Source organism: Haemorhous mexicanus, chromosome 16, assembly GCF_027477595.1.
Source record: "Haemorhous mexicanus isolate bHaeMex1 chromosome 16, bHaeMex1.pri, whole genome shotgun sequence".
NCBI lineage: Eukaryota > Metazoa > Chordata > Aves > Passeriformes > Fringillidae > Haemorhous > Haemorhous mexicanus.
Genome location: NC_082356.1, coordinates 1,374,108 through 1,392,578, shown reverse-complemented (window position 1 = coordinate 1,392,578; position 18,471 = coordinate 1,374,108). Strand labels below are relative to the sequence as shown.

General features: G+C 57.3%; 1 protein-coding gene across 1 annotated transcript; it reads left to right on the top strand.

Annotated features, from left to right (window-relative positions):
• Positions 1-10,199: 10,199 nt before the first annotated feature.
• On the top strand, positions 10,200-12,474 carry LOC132334530 (low affinity immunoglobulin gamma Fc region receptor II-like). Its single transcript, XM_059860637.1, has 4 exons — positions 10,200-10,503; positions 10,765-11,031; positions 12,248-12,269; positions 12,357-12,474. Exons 1-4 carry the CDS (start codon positions 10,200-10,202, stop codon positions 12,472-12,474), a joined length of 711 nt encoding a protein of 236 aa, XP_059716620.1.
• Positions 12,475-18,471: the final 5,997 nt, after the last annotated feature.

The window sequence follows — 18,471 nt, the reverse complement described above, 5'->3', positions numbered from 1 at the left end:
AGCGGGCAGGTGTCTTGAGGGCAGGTCATCTTCCCACTAAAAACTGAGGCAAAGTGGGCATTAAGGACTTCTGCCTTCTCCTCCTCTGCAGATACTAAGTTCCCTCCCTTGTCCAACAAAGAACAAAGGCTGGTCCTACCCTTCCTTCTAGCATTAATGTATTTGGAAAGCCACTTTTTATTATCCTTTACAAAAGTCGCCATTCTAAGTTCAAAATGAGCTTTGGCCTCCCTAATTTTTTTCCTGCATGCTCCAGCAGCCTTCTTGAATACTTCCTTAGAGACCTGACTCTCCTTCCAAAGCTGATACATCCTCTTTTTATTCCTAAGTTCTTCCAAAACCTCTTTGCCCAGCCAGGCTGGACGTTTACCCCGCTGACTGATCTTTCGGCACAAAGGGACAGTCTGTTCCTGTGTCCTCAAGATCTCTGTTTTGAGGCATGCCCACCTTTCCTGAACTCCTTTGTTTTTAAGGGCTGTTTCCCAAGGGATGCTCTGAATAAGTCTCCTAAACAGGCCAAAGTCTGCCCTCCGGAAGTTCAGTGTAAGAGTCTTACTGGTGCTCCTCCTGACTTCACCAAATATTGAGAACTCTATTATTTCATGATCACTCTGCCCCAAGCGACCTCCAACCACCACATCTCCCACCAGCCCATCTCTATTTGCAAACAGCAGATCTAGCACAGCCCCTCCCCTGGTGGCTTCACCCACCAGCTGCGACAGAAAGTTGTCCTCCATACATTCTAAGAATTTCCTGGACTGCTCTTTACTGCTGTATTAAGTTCCCAGCAGATGTCTGGTAGGTTGAAGTCACCCACAAGAACAAGGGCTGATGATCTTGAAACATTACCTAGCTGCTTATAGAATAGGTCATCTACCTCTTCTTCCTGGTCGGGTGGACGATAACAGACTCCCAGCAGGGTGTCAGCCTTGTTGGCCTTCCCCTTAATTCTTACCCGTAGACATTCAACTCCATCTTCCTTAGTTTCAATTTCTATGGCATCAAAAGTCTCCTTAATATAAAGGGCCACCCCTCCTCCTCGTCTTCCTTTCCTGTCTCTTCTGAAGAGCTTGTATCCATCCAGTGCAGTACTCCAGCTATGTGAGTCATCCCACCACGTTTCCGTGATGGCAGCTACATCATAGCTCTGCAGTTGCACCATGGCCTCCAGCTCTTCTTGTTTGTTGCCCAAGCTGTGTGCATTGGTATACACCCACCTCAGCTGGGCTACTGACTTCACCCCTAACTCAGCCTTGCAACCCTTGGGCCTGCTGCCAGATAGCTCAGCTGCTTCCCCTTCCCCCTTCAAACCTAGTTTAAAGCCCTCTCAATGAGCTCTGCCAGTTCATGAGCTAAAAACCTTTTGCCCTTAACAGAGAGATGTACCCCATCTGGTTCTAGCAGAGCAGATGCTGTAAAAGCTTCCCCATGATCAAAGAATCCAAAATTTTGCTGATGACACCAACCCTTAAGCCACTTATTGATGATGCGAATTCTCCTGTTTCTTTCATCGTTTTCCTCCACCACCAAAGGAACTGAACAGAACACTACCTGTGCTCCTGCCCTACCCGAGCCTGGCAGGGAGGGGCACCCCTGATAGCACCCCCAAAGTCACTGCACCACCCTCCAACACCTCCCCAGGGCTGTGAGCCATGGTCTCTGGGGGCTCAGCCCCTCCCACGTCAGGGGATGTTGGTGCTGCCCTACAGCCCTCCTTCCCTGGGGCCCTTCCCACCTCTCTCCATGTCCCCCATCCCCCCACTGTCACCCACCCACAGGGTGCCACCGGTGCCAGGCCACAATGACACCCACGAGCAGGAGCAGGAACAAAAGGGCCCCACTGACCCCTGCAGCCACTGCAAGAAACAGAGGGGGACACATCAGGGTCACCCATCAGCCCAGAGATCCTGCAGTCCCTGGTGCCCCTGTGTGACCCCACCTGTGTCCCTGTGTGTCTCTGTGTCCTGCGGTGCCACCTCCAGTACATCAGGGGTGATGGTGGCATTGGCCGCAGGCACTGTGGGGACAGAGACAGGGCTGAGGCCACAGGGAGGGGCTGGCAGCCAGTGTGGGGGGATGGGACGGGGGGGAATGGGTGTGATGGGGGATTTTGGGGATGGGGTCACACCAAAGAGGGGTGAGGGGCCAAGGGGAGAGGGGGAAGCACACAAGAAAGGTGTCATGGGGGACAAAGAGGTCCCCAGGCAGCTGACCTGAGCAGGCAGTGGGGGCTCCCCGTGCCATCCCCGCACTCACTGCGCACTGTGACGCAGAGCAGAGTGCTGCTCCTCCGCACGCCTCCCCTCGAGGTGCACCTGGCAGCTGTAATTCACCCAGTGGGAGACCCCCACAGCAGGGACCAGCAGCTGGGGACCGCTGTGGGCCCCCCACCACCTACCCATCCAGGTAGAACATGTGCAGGAGGGGGGCTCGGGGCCACAGGGGGCTGGGGGTGCTGAGGCAGCTGAGAGTCAGAGGGGACCCCTCGGTGGGCTGGGGAGATCCTCCAGCACCAGCACAGGGGAGAGGCCAGGGCAGGAGAGGGGAGGGGGATTTGTGGCCCCGAGTCTCTGGGGAGGGCTGTGGGGGTGTTGGGGTGGGGACTTTGGAGTGCTAACCATGCACTGTCACTGTCACCAGCGCTGACTCCTGCCACCCCCAGGATCCCACCTGGCCCTTGCAGCTGTAGCGGCCGCTGTGGTTCAGCTGCAGAGGGGACAGGGACAGCTGGGTGCCATTGGGGAACACCCCCAGTTCCTCCTCCTCGTGGTAGAAGGACACCAAGGTGATCGGGGTGTCTCGCCAGCTCCGGCAGCGCAGTGTCACCGTGTCCCCCTTCAGCAGCGCCTGCGCTGGCACCTGCAGCACCAGCCAGTCTGGGGGACAGGGGGGTCCTGTCACATCTCAGGGATATGGAGGGTCCCCATGTCACCGGGACCTCCCCATTGGGTCACAGCCAGCACACCAGTGGTCCCCAGTACCCACACGGTTTTGCCCACACTGGGATGCTCTGGGATATCCCCAGAGCAGGGGACAGGCTCTGCTCACACCAGGAGCTGACCCATGGACTGGAGCCCACCCAGAGCCCTCAGGGTCCCCGCAGGTGCCAGGCTGGGGACAACCAAACCTCCCTCACCATTTGAGACGTTCATGGTGTGGCTGAGCCCACTGCCAGGTCTGTCACACGCGTAGGTGCCACTCAGGGTGACAATGAGGCAGTCACGTCCCTGTTCCCACCAGCGCCGCCCGTCCTTGTACCAGGTGGTGTCACGGGTGCTCCCCGAGCCCTGGCAGGTCAGTGTCACCCGGTCCCAAAGCACTGGCGGTGTCCAGGGGGGCTCCACGAGGAGCTGGGTGGTCTGGGCACCTGTAGGTGACAGGGGACAGCAGCCTGCCAGGGCCAGTGCAAAGCTGAGGACAGCGGGGTGGGGACATGGCATCCACCAAGGACTTACCAGCGAGGCCGAGGGTCTGTGCTGAAAGGGAGAAGGGACAGGGCTGGGAGGGGGTGGCACTGCAGGAACAGTGGCACAGGGGCACGGGGTGTGCGGCTGTGCCCGAAAGGTCTCAGTGGGGACAGTGGTGTGGCACAGAGGGCTCAAGGACAGGGACAGAGCAGCCAACACATGCTCAGGCATGGAGACCCTGTGCTGGCACAGGTCACCCCCACCAGCCCCACAGCCACAGCCCCATGGCCCTGTGCCCATGGTCCCATTCCCATGGCACATGTCCCCATGGCCCAAGCACATGGTACTTGTCCCCTTGTCCCTGTCCCTGCATCCCTGTGTCCCTGTCCCCACAGCTGCTGCAGCTCCAAGGTTCCTTCTGCCACATCCTTGTCCCCACATTTCCATGCCCCTCTCCATGTCCCCCCCACCCCAGTTCCACTGTTTCTGCCATCTGTTCCTGTCCCCACGGGCACCCCACAACTCTGGTCACACTGGACTCCATGCCCTGCTGGCATTGGGGACATCAGGGGACCCAGCAGCCCCCCTGGGCACCCTCCCCTCCCTATCCCTAGGGTGTCAGGCCCGTGCCCGGGGCACTCACCCCACAGGAGCAGTGCCACCTTCCCGGTCATCCCGGTGTCCCCAGCCATGTGGACTGGCTGTCACTCGCTGCTGTGGCCACCGCTCCCCTGGCTGGCGGCTCTTGGGATGAAGGGGAAGGAAGCGAGGTCACGCCCGTCCCCACGTGGAGGTGGCCCTTGGTGGGGGCAGGGTGGCCACAAGCTGGGCACAGGAAGGGGACAAGGTTGTGGGGATCAAGGTGGGACATTGGGTTCCCAGGAGTGGGGAGCTCAGGGGGTTTGAGAAGGCAGGGTTGGGGTCCCAGGGGAATGGGGGTTCTGAAGAGGGGGAGTCAGTGGCAATGGGGGTGCCATGGGAATGGGGATCACCAGAGCTGTGGGGCATTCAGGGATGGGAGTCCCAGGGGAACGTGGGCTCCAGGGACTTGGGGTCATGGGATGGGGATGCTGGGGGAATGGCAGATCGCATGGGAATGGGGGTCCTGGGAGAATCAAGGTCCTCGGGGAAGGAGCATTTCAGGGGATGGAGTGACCGGGAGAGGGTTCCTTGTGAATGGGGTTCTGGGCCATGGAGATCCTGGGGAATGTCTGTAGTGGGATGCAGGTCCCAGGGAAGGGAGGATAGAAGGAATGGGGCTCCCGTGATTGGGATCCCTGGGGAAGGGGGGCGCCAGGGATGGGCAGGGGCTTGGTGAGTTCGTGGGTCAAAGCTCCTTCCCTGGGTGCCTCAGATTTTGGGGTGACCCAGGGCCCAGCAAAGTCCCCCCAGGGTGCTCATTTTTGTAGGGTCACCCCAGGTAGGTTCCAAGAAGGTCTGGGTCCATGTCCCTATAGTCCCGAGGGGCTTTTTCTCCTCTTTATTTCCATTTCCATCAATTTTCCCCTCAATTTCACAAGCCCCCAGTTCATACCTTGATGATACTGGAGAGGCCCTGAGCAGGGAAGGGGTTGGGGGAAGCCCAGGGTGGGGGAAGCTGGGCTGAGGGGTCTGCAGGGAGGGCTGGGGAGGCTGTGCAGGATGGGGGTGTCCAGCTTTTCCCCCCACAACACTTTAAATTTCTTTCTCCTGCAGAAGAAGGAAGAGGCTGTTTGACACGTTTTTTACACGGGGGTGGGTTCTTTCCTGGGGGGATCCTGTCCCAGGGGGGACACATGCTGGCCAAGGGGGTCCTGTCCTGGGGCATGGAGGGTCTGGAGGGTGGCCAGACTTCTCCCTTCTTGCTTGTCCCTTGCAGGACCTGAGTCTACAAGAGCAGCTTGGGAATGGAGCCCAGGGCAGGAAGGAGCTCCCAAACTCCTGCTCCTTGAGGCCAGGTGCCATCCAAGGGTGGGGCCCAGCCATGGCCCAGCCCCACTGCACAGGGATGGCCATTGCCCAGCCCTGCTCAGGCCAGCCCCAGGTGGCAGCCAGGACCTCAGGGTCCCCCCCACCCCCTTGGCTTTGATTCTGGCAGCTTTAGAGCTGCTGCAGAGGTGAGAATTCTGTGGGGGGAAAAGACCTGCCTGTGTTTTGCTCAGCCCTGCAAGAAGCACAAAACCCAAAGGGAGCCCCAGCAGTGGCTCTGTGAGGGCCTTTGATGGTTTTCAGAGCAGGGCTGGCTGGAAACCCACCCTGCAGAGGCAGCTGGGAGGGAACCAGCCCGGAAATGCAGCAATTGATCATTTTGTCCCTTTGCCCAAGGGACTGAGAGAGCCCCAGAATTACTGCAAATCCCACACCAATCTGCTCAGTAACCTGACCCAGACCCTCCTCCTCCTTCCTGCCTTGCTGTGGGTGGACAGTGGCCGGATGTCCTGCACCCACCACAGCGGCTCCCTCACTGCCCTCCTCACCTGGATGGGAAGAGAAAATTGAGCAAAGGGTTCCTGGGTTGAGACAAGGAGCAGGAAAGATCACTCATCACATCCTGTCATGGGCCAAACTGCCTCGGATTTAGAGATATGAATTGAACTTATTGCTGACAAAATCAGAGCAGGATAAGGAGAAGTCTAATAAACCCTTCAATACACCTTCTCCCTATTATTCATAACTATGGAGCCATTGGCTTTCTCCATTATATTGGTTTTTGCAAACTATTTTGACACAATACAGTTTGTAATCACTTTTTAATGGCTTTTGATACACCACCGTTTGTCAGCCTTTTTACCCTAATCCCTGTGCAGAACATTTATTTTAGTGTGATAAATATATTATAGTTTAGGCTCTCACAAAATATCAAGATAGACACAATGTGCTGTGTATAACAACATTAACCATTGCAGAAGTGGCTAATGCCTTTATTTGTGTAACTAAGTGACAATGGTCAGAATAACTCAGATAATTTTGTGAAATAGCTAATGTTGATTTAATGTACTGGTGGGGTATCTCATCTGCATGATAAGAACACATTGAAAAGTAGCAAGTAAATAAACATCAAAAGAAAGAATGCAAAGAGGAATTTACCACTGACCCTTTGTTTATCAAGAACTGTCAAACCACAGAACAGGGGGGCCTTGTGAGAACATAAAATATATAAATTTACTCTGCAGTATGGCATGTACTTTATGAAAAGGAATCAAGGGTCAAACCAAGCAAAAGAATTCCTGGAACATGTAAACTGGAAAGAATATTTGAATATGCGTAACCCTCCTGAGTATGTAGTTAACCAATACAATGAAAAGGTATGTAAGATGAATTGTTGTAGTTAACAGTGTGCCTCTGGCAGTTGCCAAGCACCCAGCATGCTGTTTACTGATCCTTTTATCCCTTATTAATCATTTACAAATTTTAAAGAGTGAGCCAGGTTTCTCACATGGTTTAATCAAAAGCTGCATTTTGTGTACAATAAGAGTGAAAAGGGTCGTGTGCCCCCCTGGCACTGGGAGGGGGCATGAGGAGCCCCATGGGGTGCTGTGAAGAGGAAGAAGAGACCCCTGATGGGAATCGATGCCCCCCAGTGCCCCCAGTGCCCCCCAGTGCCCCCCAGTGTCACAGCACGTCATCGTAGTGACAAGGGTCCCTCTGTCCCTCGTAGGTTCCCAACAGCTCCACGTTGGTCACATGTGGATCCTGAGGTGGGGCAGGGCCAGGGGACACCTGTGGGGGCCATGAGAGTGACACCAGTTGTGGGGACCTGGGTGGGGGGTGACACCCGTGGGTGATGTGTCCCTGACCCCTCCCTGAATTCTCCCACCGCCCGCTTGGTGCCAACATTCACTTTCTCTTTCCTGCAGCAGAAAGGTCATTGGTCTCGTTTATAGAATCCTTCTTACTGTTGCTCTCCCAACAACTCCCTCACAATGAAAACACAAACAAATCCCGAAGAAATGAGACTTTTTTGTTCCCTTTAGGGTTCCCTTTAGGATTCCCTTGGTGCATCCCACAGCAGAGTTTGCTTGTGGATTACACAAAGTGTGGAATCTCTCTGAGTATCCAACAGCTCCAGGGGATTGTTCCCTGCCTGCTGGGCAGCAACCCAGCCTCTAAGGAAGCCTTTGGTTGGGCTACCTTTAGGAACTCTCCCCATTTTGCTCATTCTCACCCTGAAACTTGCTTGACTTCCCATGGAGGAAGGGGAGAAGCTCTGTCCATCCTTTGGACAGTGCACAGCAATCTGTGGAAATGCCCGTGTGTGCCTCAGGGTCTGATTCCCTGCTAAATCCACTCCAGCCTGCCCTGAATTCCCCTGCCTGGGCACTCCCTGCTCCTGCTGTGACTCCCCTGTTCCCCAGCCCCTCGTGTGCAGCCCCTGCTCAGTATTTCCACACTTCTCCCTCTCCTCTGGTGTGCACATCCAGAACCCAAACATTCTTTCCATGAGGTTCCAAAGGGCTGCAGGTTTTGTTCAAGAAGGAGGATCCAGGTCAGCTTGTTGAGCAGATTGGTGTGGGATTTGCAGTAGTTTTGGGGCTCTCTCAGTCCCTTAGGCAAAGGGACAAAATGATCATTTGCTGCATTTCCGGGCTGGTTCCCTCCCAGCTGCCTCTGCAGGGTGGGTTTCCAGCCAGCCCTGCTCTGAAAACCATCAAAGGCCCTCACAGAGCCACTGCTTGGGCTCCCTTTGGGCTTTGTGCTTCTTGCAGGGCTGAGCAAACCACAGACAGGCCTTTTCTCCCACAGAATTCTCACCTCTGCAACAGCTCTAAAGCTGCCAGAATCAAAGCCAAGGGGGTGGGGGGGACCCTGAGGTCCTGGCTGCCACCTGGGGCTGGCCTGAGCAGGGCTGGGCAATGGCCATCCCTGTGCAGGGGGCTGGGCCATGGCTGCGTCCCACCCTTGGATGGCCGCTGGCCTCAAGGAGCAGGAGTTTGGGAGCTCCTTCCTGCCCTGGGCTCCATTCCCAAGCTGCTCTTGTAGACTCAGGTCCTGCAAGGGACAAGCAAGAAGGGAGAAGTCTGGCCACCCTCCAGACCCTCCATGCCCCAGGACAGGACCCCCTTGGCCAGCATGTGTCCCCCCTGGGACAGGATCCCCCCAGGAAAGAACCCACCCCCGTGTAAAAAACGTGTCAAACAGCCTCTTCCTTCTTCTGCAGGAGAAAGAAATTTAAAGTGTTGTGGGGGGAAAAGCTGGACACCCCCATCCTGCACAGCCTCCCCAGCCCTCCCTGCAGACCCCTCAGCCCAGCTTCCCCCACCCTGGGCTTCCCCCAACCCCTTCCCTGCTCAGGGCCTCTCCAGTATCATCAAGGTATGAACTGGGGGCTTGTGAAATTGAGGGGAAAATTGATGGAAATGGAAATAAAGAGGAGAAAAAGCCCCTCGGGACTATAGGGACATGGACCCAGACCTTCTTGGAACCTACCTGGGGTGACCCTACAAAAATGAGCACCCTGGGGGGACTTTGCTGGGCCCTGGGTCACCCCAAAATCTGAGGCACCCAGGGAAGGAGCTTTGACCCACGAACTCACCAAGCCCCTGCCCATCCCTGGCGCCCCCCTTCCCCAGGGATCCCAATCACGGGAGCCCCATTCCTTCTATCCTCCCTTCCCTGGGACCTGCATCCCACTACAGACATTCCCCAGGATCTCCATGGCCCAGAACCCCATTCACAAGGAACCCTCTCCCGGTCACTCCATCCCCTGAAATGCTCCTTCCCTGAGGACCTTGATTCTCCCAGGACCCCCATTCCCATGCGATCTGCCATTCCCCCAGCAACCCCATCCCACGACCCCAAGTCCCTGGAGCCCACATTCCCCTGGGACTCCCATCCCTGAATCCCCCAAAGCTCTGGTGATCCCCATTCCCATGGCACCTCCATTGCCACTGACTCCCCCTCTACAGAACCCCCATTCCCCAGGGACCCCAACCCTGCCTTCCCAAACCCCCTGAGCTCCCCACTCCTGGGACCCCAATGTCCCACCTTGATCTACACAACCTCGTCCCCTTGCTGTGCCCAGCTTGTGGCCACCCTGCCCCCACCAAGGGCCACCTCCACGTGGGGACGGGCGTGACCTCGCTTCCTTCCCCTTCATCCCAAGAGCCGCCAGCCAGGGGAGCGGTGTCCACAGCAGCAAGTGACAGCCAGTCCACGTGGCTGGGGACACCGGGATGGCCGGGAAGGTGGCACTGCTTCTTTGGGGTGAGTGCCCAGGGCACGGGCCTGACACTCCGGGGATAGGGAGGGGAGGGTGCCCAGGGGGGCTGCTTGGTCCCCTGATGTCCCCAATGCCAGCAGGGCAAGGAGTCCAGTGTGACCAGAATTGTGGGGTGGCCATGGGGACAGGAACAGATGGCAGAAACAGTGGAACTGGGGTGGGGGGGACATGGAGGGAGCATGGAAGTGTGGGGACAAGGATGTGGCAGAAGGAACCTTGGAGCTGTGGCAGCTGTGGGGACAGGGACACAGGGATGCAGGGACAGGGACAAGGGGACAAGTACCATGTGCTTGGGCCATGGGGACATGTGCCATGGGAATGGGACCATGGGCACAGGGCCATGGGGCTGTGGCTGTGGGGCTGGTGGGGGTGACCTGTGCCAGCACAGGGTCTCCATGCCTGAGCATGTGTTGGCTGCTCTGTCCCTGTCCTTGAGCCCTCTGTGCCACACCACTGTCCCCACTGAGACCTTTCGGGCACAGCCGCACACCCCGTGCCCCTGTGCCACTGTTCCTGCAGTGCCACCCCCTCCCAGCCCTGTCCCTTCTGCCTTTCAGCACAGACGCTCGGCCTCGCTGGTGAGTCCTTGGTGGATGCCATGTCCCCACCCCGCTGTCCCCAGCCCTGCACTGGCCCTGGCAGGCTGCTGTCCCCTGTCACCCGCAGGTGCCCAGACCACCCAGCTCCTCGTGGAGCCCCCCTGGACACCGCCAGTGCTTTGGGACCAGGTGACACTGACCTGCCAGGGCTCGGGGAGCACCCGTGACACCACCTGGTACAAGGTGTGGCGGCGCTGGTGGGAACAGGGACGTGACCGCCTCATTGTCACCCATAGTGGCACCTACGAGTGTGACAGACCTGGCAGTGGGCTCAGCCCCACCATGAACGTCTCAAATGGTGAGGGAGGTTTGGTTGTCCCCAGCCTGGTGCCTGCGGGGACCCTGAGGGCTCTGGGTGGGCTCCAGTCCATGGGTCAGCTCCTGGTGTGAGCAGAGCCTGTCCCCTGCTCTGGGGATATCCCAGAGCATCCCAGTGTGGGCAAAACCGTGTGGGTACTGGGGACCACTGGTGTGCTGGCTGTGACCCAATGGGGAGGTCCCGGTGACATGGGGACCCTCCATATCCCTGAGATGTGACAGGACCCCCCTGTCCCGCCAGACTGGCTGGTGCTGCAAGTGCCAGCGCAGGCGCTGCTGGAGGGGGACACGGTGACACTGCGCTGCCGGAGCTGGCGAGACACCCCGATCACCTTGGTGTCCTTCTACCACGAGGAGGAGGAACTGGGGGTGTTCCCCAATGGCACCCAGCTGTCCCTGTCCCCTCTGCAGCTGAACCACAGCGGCCGCTACAGCTGCAAGGGCCAGGTGGGATCCTGGGGGTGGCAGGAGTCAGCGCTGGTGACAGTGACAGTGCATGGTGAGCACTGCAAAGTCCCCACCCCAACACCCCCACAGTCCTCCCCAGAGACTCGGGGCCACAAATCCCCCTCCCCTCTCCTGCCCTGGCCTCTGCCCTGTGCTGGTGCTGGAGGATCCCCCCGAGCTCACCGATGGGTCCCCTCTGACTCTCAGCTGCCTCAGCACCCCCAGCCCCCTGTGGCCCCGAGCCCCCCTCCTGCACATGTTCTACCTGGATGGGTAGGTGGTGGGGGGCCCACAGCAGTCCCCAGCTGCTGGTCCCTGCTGTGGTGGTCTCCCACTGGGTGAATTACAGCTGCCAGGTGCACCTCGAGGGGGGGCGTGCGGAGGAGCAGCACTCAGCTCTGCGTCACAGTGCGCAGTGAGTGCTGGGATGGCACGGGGAGCCCCCACTGCCTGCTCAGGTCAGCTGCCTGGGGACCTCTTTGTCCCCCATGACACCTTTCTTGTGTGCTTCCCCCTCTCCCCTTGGCCCCTCACCCCTCTTTGGTGTGACCCCATCCCCAAAATCCCCCATCACACCCATTCCCCCCCGTCCCATCCCCCCACACTGGCTGCCAGCCCCTCCCTGTGGCCTCAGCCCTGTCTCTGTCCCCACAGTGCCTGCGGCCAATGCCACCATCACCCCTGATGTACTGGAGGTGACACCGCAGGACACAGAGACACGCAGAGACACAGGTGGGGTCACACAGGGGCGTCAGGGACTGCAGGATCCCTGGGGTGATGGGTGACCCTGATGTGTCCCCCTCGGTTTCTTGCAGTGGCTGCAGGGGTCAGTGGGGCCCTTTTGTTCCTGCTCCTGCTCGTGGGTGTCATTGTGGCCTGGCACCGGTGGCACCCTGTGGGTGGGTGACAGTGGGGGGATGGGGGACATGGAGAGAGGTGGGAAGGGCCCCAGGGAAGGAGGGCTGTAGGGCAGCACCAACATCCCCTGACGTGGGAGGGGCTGAGCCCCCAGAGACCATGGCTCACAGCCCTGGGGAGGTGTTGGAGGGTGGTGCAGGGACTTTGGGGGTGCTGTCAGGGGTGCCCCTCCCTGCCAGGCTCGGGGTTCTGGGGACACAGGGTGTTGGTGTAAGTGGGGTGGTTCAGGGATACTGGGGGGGCACCAGTGATACTGGGGGGGCCTGGGGAGCATTGTGTGTCTGGTGGTGGTTCAGCATTCCCAAGGGTGGGTGGGGGCCCCTGGGTCTCCACGTCATCCCTCCAGTTTTCCTTTGCAGATGCCAGGAAGCACCAGGAAAGGTGAGTACAGGTTCCAGCCATGATACACCTTATACCCAAACCCCCAAGACCTCCCATCCCCTTCCACACACCCTCTTATTCCCACAGGACCCCTCCAGACCCCCTGGCACCCCCGGTGGAGGATCCTCAGGAGACGTACATGAAGCTGCAATGGCAGCCGTGGGAACCCAGCGACATCTATGACAATCTACACCAGAAGTTGTGATGCTCTGGGAAGCGGGAGGCACTGGGTGACACTGGGGGTGCTCCCTCCATGGCTCCTGTTGTTGCCCATCCTTCCAAGGGAGGTGGTCATGGGTCAAGGGGAGGCTACACAGGGCACCCTCTGCTCCCCATTTCCTCTCCCAGTACCCCCAAGGGCTCCCCCATCCCTTTGCTCGTACCTGCAGGGGCTCCCCAGCCCCATCCAAGTGCCCAAGTACCCTCAGAGACTGCCCCATTCTCTCCCCACAGTGCTTGCAGTACACCCAGGGATTCCCTATTCCCCCTCCCACTACCCCTGTTCCATCCCTCTGTAAAACGGGGAGTCGGGGAGGATTCTTTCTGAAAGGTTTCTCAGATGAAAATGAAGCACAAACACGGCAATATTATATCTGAGAACTGTTTATTGATAGAGGAGGGGCAATGTTCTTACCGAAGGGGGAGAGAAGGGAGAAGAAAGGGAAAAGGAAAGAGAGAAACAGAAGACAGGGACAGTGTTACTGCAAGAAGCCCGGGCGTCTGTGGGCATCACTCGGCCGATGGAGTGTGTGTGCTGCAAGCCACAGCGAGCCCACATGGCTTTTGTGAGTGGCCGGGTGTGATTTCCAAGCGACGGCACCTGTGTGTCTCTGGCATTGGCGAGTGATGGCTGCAGGCTGGCTGCTGCGGGCTGGCTGTGGGCTAGTGCTGCAGCACTGGTGGCTCTGGGCTGGCTGCCGCGGGCTGGTGCTGCAGTGGGCAGATGCAGCAGGCTCAGTGCTGTGGGCAGCAGGGGAAATGCAGCACAGGCGGCAGGTGGGTGCAGGCAGCATCCGCTCTGTCGGGGAAGCAATGACGGAGTCCAGGATGAGCAGGAATGAGCTACCTCGTGGGAGCAGCAAAGCAGAGAAGAACAGGTGCAGACAGGGAAGAAGGACCAGCAGGAGGAAATGGCGAGGGCGGGGAGTATCGGTGATATTTTTGTCTAGCGTCCGGGAGGAATGATGCATCTGACTCCATCTTTACAGAAGGCTAATTAAGTACTTTATCCTACTATATTATTCTATATTATATTACATTTCACCTAAACGGAATCTGCCAAGCACTCAGCTGCACTCCACACTGCACAGAATCTCATGGCTGTCACCCGACAGTCCCAACACACAAATTCCTGGATTCAATTGGTCAGTGAATCAAAACACTCACACCAGAATCCATCACCAATTCCCTTCAGGTAAACAATCTTCCACAATGCATTCCACTTGTGAACAACACAGGAGCCGTAAATGAGATAAGAATTGTTTGGAACATTGTTGCTTCTCTCACTGCTTCTCCCAGGTTCAGAGAATGCGAATCCCACAGGGGAGGAGGGCCAGTCTGACCCTCCAGGTGAGCCCCTGATCCCTCCAAGAAACCCAAAGCAAAAGGCTCCTGTTGTGTCACAGTTTGCTGCTTTTATTGGTAAAGGCTCCTCCCACAGCCCGATTTCCTGGGCATTTTTCCCCACACATATTTCCCTGGCATCTGTCCCACCAGCCAGTGGGGGTCACTCACAGCCCAGTCACGGAAGCTTTCTCTCCCCTGAATGTCTGTTGAGTGAAGCCTCACCAGGGACAGGGTTCCCAGCACATGTACAACCCATAGAGTCATTTTTCACATCATGTGTAGCATATGTTGAGACATGAATCAAAATCAGATTTGTTCCTCTTACCCCCCTTGTGCTTAGTGGCTCTGCAATCCCCCTCCCAGTGCTCCCAGTAAGGTGGCTTACTCCTGCCCGTCCCAGTTGCAAGGGGGCACAGGACCTGGTTCCCTGCTCCTGGCAAAAAATGCAGCTCTTTGGTTAAACTGGCAGAAATGGTGTTTCTTTGTTCAGCTCTGTCAAGGAAGCTGAACAAGGTGGGAACCTCCCTTGGAATGGAAAATACGACGCCCTGCTCTCTGAACTATTATAACTTATAAATTACGGGAATTTAAGGCAAAGATGTGGGAACAGGAATAATTGTCCTTTACTGGTACATATTGTGAGAAACGAGTTAATAGAAGTTGATTTTTGCTGGATATTATATGAATTGATATTACATTATTGATTATATTGTTGATAAAATATTGTGATGTTGTTAGTGTTGGAACAGTGATATGCATTGTGGAGTGGTTGATGTTGGGGCGGTGGCCATCCAAGGGTGGGGCCCAGCCATGGCCCAGCCCCACTGCACAGGGATGGCCATTGCCCAGCCCTGCTCTGCCCAGCCCCAGGTGGCAGCCAGGACCTCAGGGTCCCCCCCACCCCCTTGGCTTTGATTCTGGCAGCTTTAGAGCTGCTGCAGAGGTGAGAATTCTGTGGGGGGAAAGGCCTACCTCTGGTTTGCTCAGCCCTGCAAGAAGCACAAAGCCCAAAGGGAGCCCAAGCAGTGGCTCTGTGAGGGCCTTTGATGGTTTTCAGAGCAGGGCTGGCTGGAAACCCACCCTGCAGGGGCAGCTGGGAGGGAACCAGCCTGGAAATGCAGCAATTGATCATTTTGTCCCTTTGCCTAAGGGACTGAGAGAGCCCCAAAACTACTGCAAATCCCACACCAATCTGCTCAACAAGCTGACCTGGACCCTCCTTCTTGAACAAAACCTGCAGCCCTTTGGTACCTCATGGAAAGAATGTTTGGGTTCTGGATGTGCACACCAGAGGAGAGGGAGAAGTGTGGAAATATTGAGCGGGGGCTGCGCACGAGGGGCTGGGGAACAGGGGAGTCACAGCAGGAGCAGGGAGTGCCCAGGCAGGGGAATTCAGGGCAGGCTGGAGAGGATTTTGCAGGGAATCAGACCCTGAGGCACACATGGGCATTTCCACAGATTGCTGTGCACTGTCCCTAGGATGGACAGAGCTTCTCCCCTTCCTCCATGGGAAGTCAATCAAATTTCAGGGTGGGAATGAGCAAAATGGGGAAGAGTTCCTAAAGATGGCGCAAGAAAAGGCTTCCTTAGGTGCTGGGTTGCTGCCCAGCAGGCAGGGAACAATCCCCTGGAGGTGTTGGATACTCAGGGAGATTCCACACTTTGTGTTATCCACAAGCAAACGCTGCTGTGGGATGCACCAAGGGAATTCTAAAGGGAACAAAAAAGTCTCATTTCTTTGGGATTTGTTTGTGTTTTTCATTGTGAGTGACTTGTTGGGAGAGCAACTCTAAAAAGGATTCTATAAACCAGAGAATTTTATACCTTTTCAGTTTGATTCTTGCTGAGTACGTCTTTTATTGGGGAAAAAATGGTGTGGGAAAAATTTTTGCTTTTATTCCATGGATGTATAATTTTGTCTCAACCAAGTTGGCATCAAGTGTTGCCTGGGATGGCTGAGCCAGGAAATGGGGGGACCTGACCCAGAGGTGTGTGGGGCAGAGACCCGGAGCATCCCAGGACAGCCCTGGGGTTCCCCAGGGAGGGTGCTCTGCTGGGCTCTGAGTCACCCCAAAATCTGAGGCAGCCAGGGAAGGAGCTGTGACCCCTATGCCCACCCAGCCACTGCCCATCCCTGGCATCCCCATTCCCCTGGGACCCCCATTGCCTTGGTCTCTCCTCCCATGGGACCCCCATCCCAGGACTGCCATTGCCCAGGACCACCATTGCCTTGATCCCATCCCATGGCCACTTCATCCCCCAGAATCCCTGTTCCCGAGGGTCCCCTTTTTCCCCCTGCACCCCCAACCCTGGCACCCACATGCCATGACCCCAAATCCCTGGGGACCATGTTTCCACAGCACCCCTATCCCTGAAGCCACCCAGATATGGAGACCCCAATTCCCCTGGAGCCCCATTCTCCTGGACACCCATCCTTGGTTGCTGACATCCCATGAGCCCCCCACTCTTTAAAACAGCATACCCCACCATGTCCCCAGACTATCCCATCATGTCCCCAGCCTGTGCCCAGCTTGTGGCCACCCTGCCCCTACCAAGGGCCACCTCCACATGGGGACGGGCGTGACCTTGCTTCCTTCCCCTTCATCCAAAGAGCCGCCAGCCAGGGGAGCGGTGGCCACAGCAGCGAGTGACAGCCAGTCCACATGGCTGGGGACACCGGGATGGCCGGGAAGGTGGCACTGCTCCTGTGGGGTGAGAGCCCTGGGCACGGGCCTGACACCCCAGGGATAGGGAGGGGAGGGTGCCCAGGGGGGCTGCTTGGTCCCCTGGTGTCCCCAATGCCAGCAAGGCATGGAGTCCAGTGTGACCAGAGTTGTGGGGTGACCGTGGGGACAGGAACAGAGGACAGGAAGAGTGGAACTGGGATGGGGGGACAGGGACAGGGGGATAGAGTTGGGGGGACAAAGATGTGGCAGAAGGAACCTTGGAGCTGCAGCAGCTGTGGGGACAGGGACAGGGACACAGGGATGCAGGGACAGGGACAAGGGGACAAGTACCATGTGCTTGGGCCATGGTGACAGGTGCCATGGGAATGGGACCATGGGCACAGGGCCATGGGGCTGTGGCTGTGGGGCTGGTGGGGGTGACCTGTGCCAGCACAGGGTCCCCATGCCTGAGCTTGTGTTGGCTGCTGTGTCCCTGTCCTTGAGCCCTCTGTGCCACACCACTGTCCACACTGAGACCTCTTGTGACAGCCCCACACCCCGTGCCCCTGTGCCACTGTTCCTGCAGTGCCACCCCCTCCCAGCCCTGTCCCTTCTCCCTTCCAGCACAGACCCTCGGCCTCGCTGATGAGTCCTTGGTGGATGCCATGTCCCCACCCCGCTGACACCAGCCCCGCGCTGGCCCTGGCAGGCTGCTGTCCCCCATCATCCACAGGTGCCCAGACCACCCAGCTCCTCGTGGAGCCCCTCTGGACACCACCAGGGCAGTGGGACCAGGTGACACTGACCTGCCAGGGCTCGGGGAGCACCCGTGACACCACCTGGTACAAGGACAGGTGGCACTGGTGGCAACAGGGACGTGACCGCCTTATTGTCACCCTGAGTGGCACCTACGCGCGTGACAGACCCGGCAGTGGGCTCAGCCACACCATGAACGTCTCAGAATGTGAGGGAGGTTTCGTTGTCCCCAGCCTGGTGCCTGCGGGGACCCTGAGGGCTCTGGGTGGGCTCCAGTCCATGGGTCAGCTCCTGGTGTGAGCAGAGCCTGTCCCCTGCTCTGGGGATATCCCAGATCATCCCAGTGTGGGCGAAACCGTGTGGGTACTGGGGACCACTGGTGCGCTGGGTGTGACCCAATGGGGAGGTCCCGGTGACATGGGGACCCTCCAGATCCCTGAGATGTGATAGGACCCCCCTGTAGTAAAGAGTCCTCTGTGTTCCTTGAGGTCTTGCTGCTGCCCGGTTGTGTCTGAGGTGTGTGTTAGTAATGGTTTCCACATGGTCAAAAACCGTGGCTGGTATAAGTGTAAGTGACCAAGTCGAGCCCTCCAAAAAGGATGTGTCTGTACAGACCCATCTGTGCCCAGAGTGCTTGAGCTTATCAGTGGCTTCAGGGAGTGTTGTGGAGGAGACCTGCCTGCGGGGTGAACAAGTGAACGACCTCCTTTCACTGGTGATGAGCTTAGGGAGGAAGTTGTAAGGTTAAGGAGTATCAGTGACAGTGAAAGGGAAATAGACTGGTGGAGCTCAGCCCTTCCATCTTTAAGGGAGGCCTCTGACCGAGAGACTGAGGACTTGTATGCCTCCCGCTCTCAGGCAATAGAAGGGCACCTAGTAGATGAAGAGGAGTGGAAATGGGTCCTCACTCGGGGAGGTAATAACAGAAACTCCTCCCCATCCCCATCATCCAGCCAGGTACCACTTCAGAATAGGTATGAGGTCCTGGATATAGAGACCCAACTAGATGATTTAGGAGAAAATTGTCTGCCCAGTGAACCCCCCAATTATGATTCATCTGTAAGATGGATCACTACCTTTAACATCAAGAAGAAAAGAAGGGTAATGGTAGTAGGTCATTCCCTTCTGAAGGGAACTGAGGGCCCCATATGTTGACCAGACCCATCCCACACGGAGGTCTGTTGCCTTCCTGGGGCCCGGGTACAAAATATCCC

Coding starts and splice junctions, on each gene's coding strand:
- LOC132334530 (XM_059860637.1), top strand. CDS start 10,200: ATGCCATGTCCCCACCCCGCTGTCCCCAGCCCTGCACTGGCCCTGGCA. Junction 11,032..12,247: donor GACAGTGCATGGTGAGCACT/GCAAAGTCCCCA, acceptor TTTCCTTTGCAG/ATGCCAGGAAGCACCAGGAA. Junction 12,270..12,356: donor GCCAGGAAGCACCAGGAAAG/GTGAGTACAGGT, acceptor TTATTCCCACAG/GACCCCTCCAGACCCCCTGG.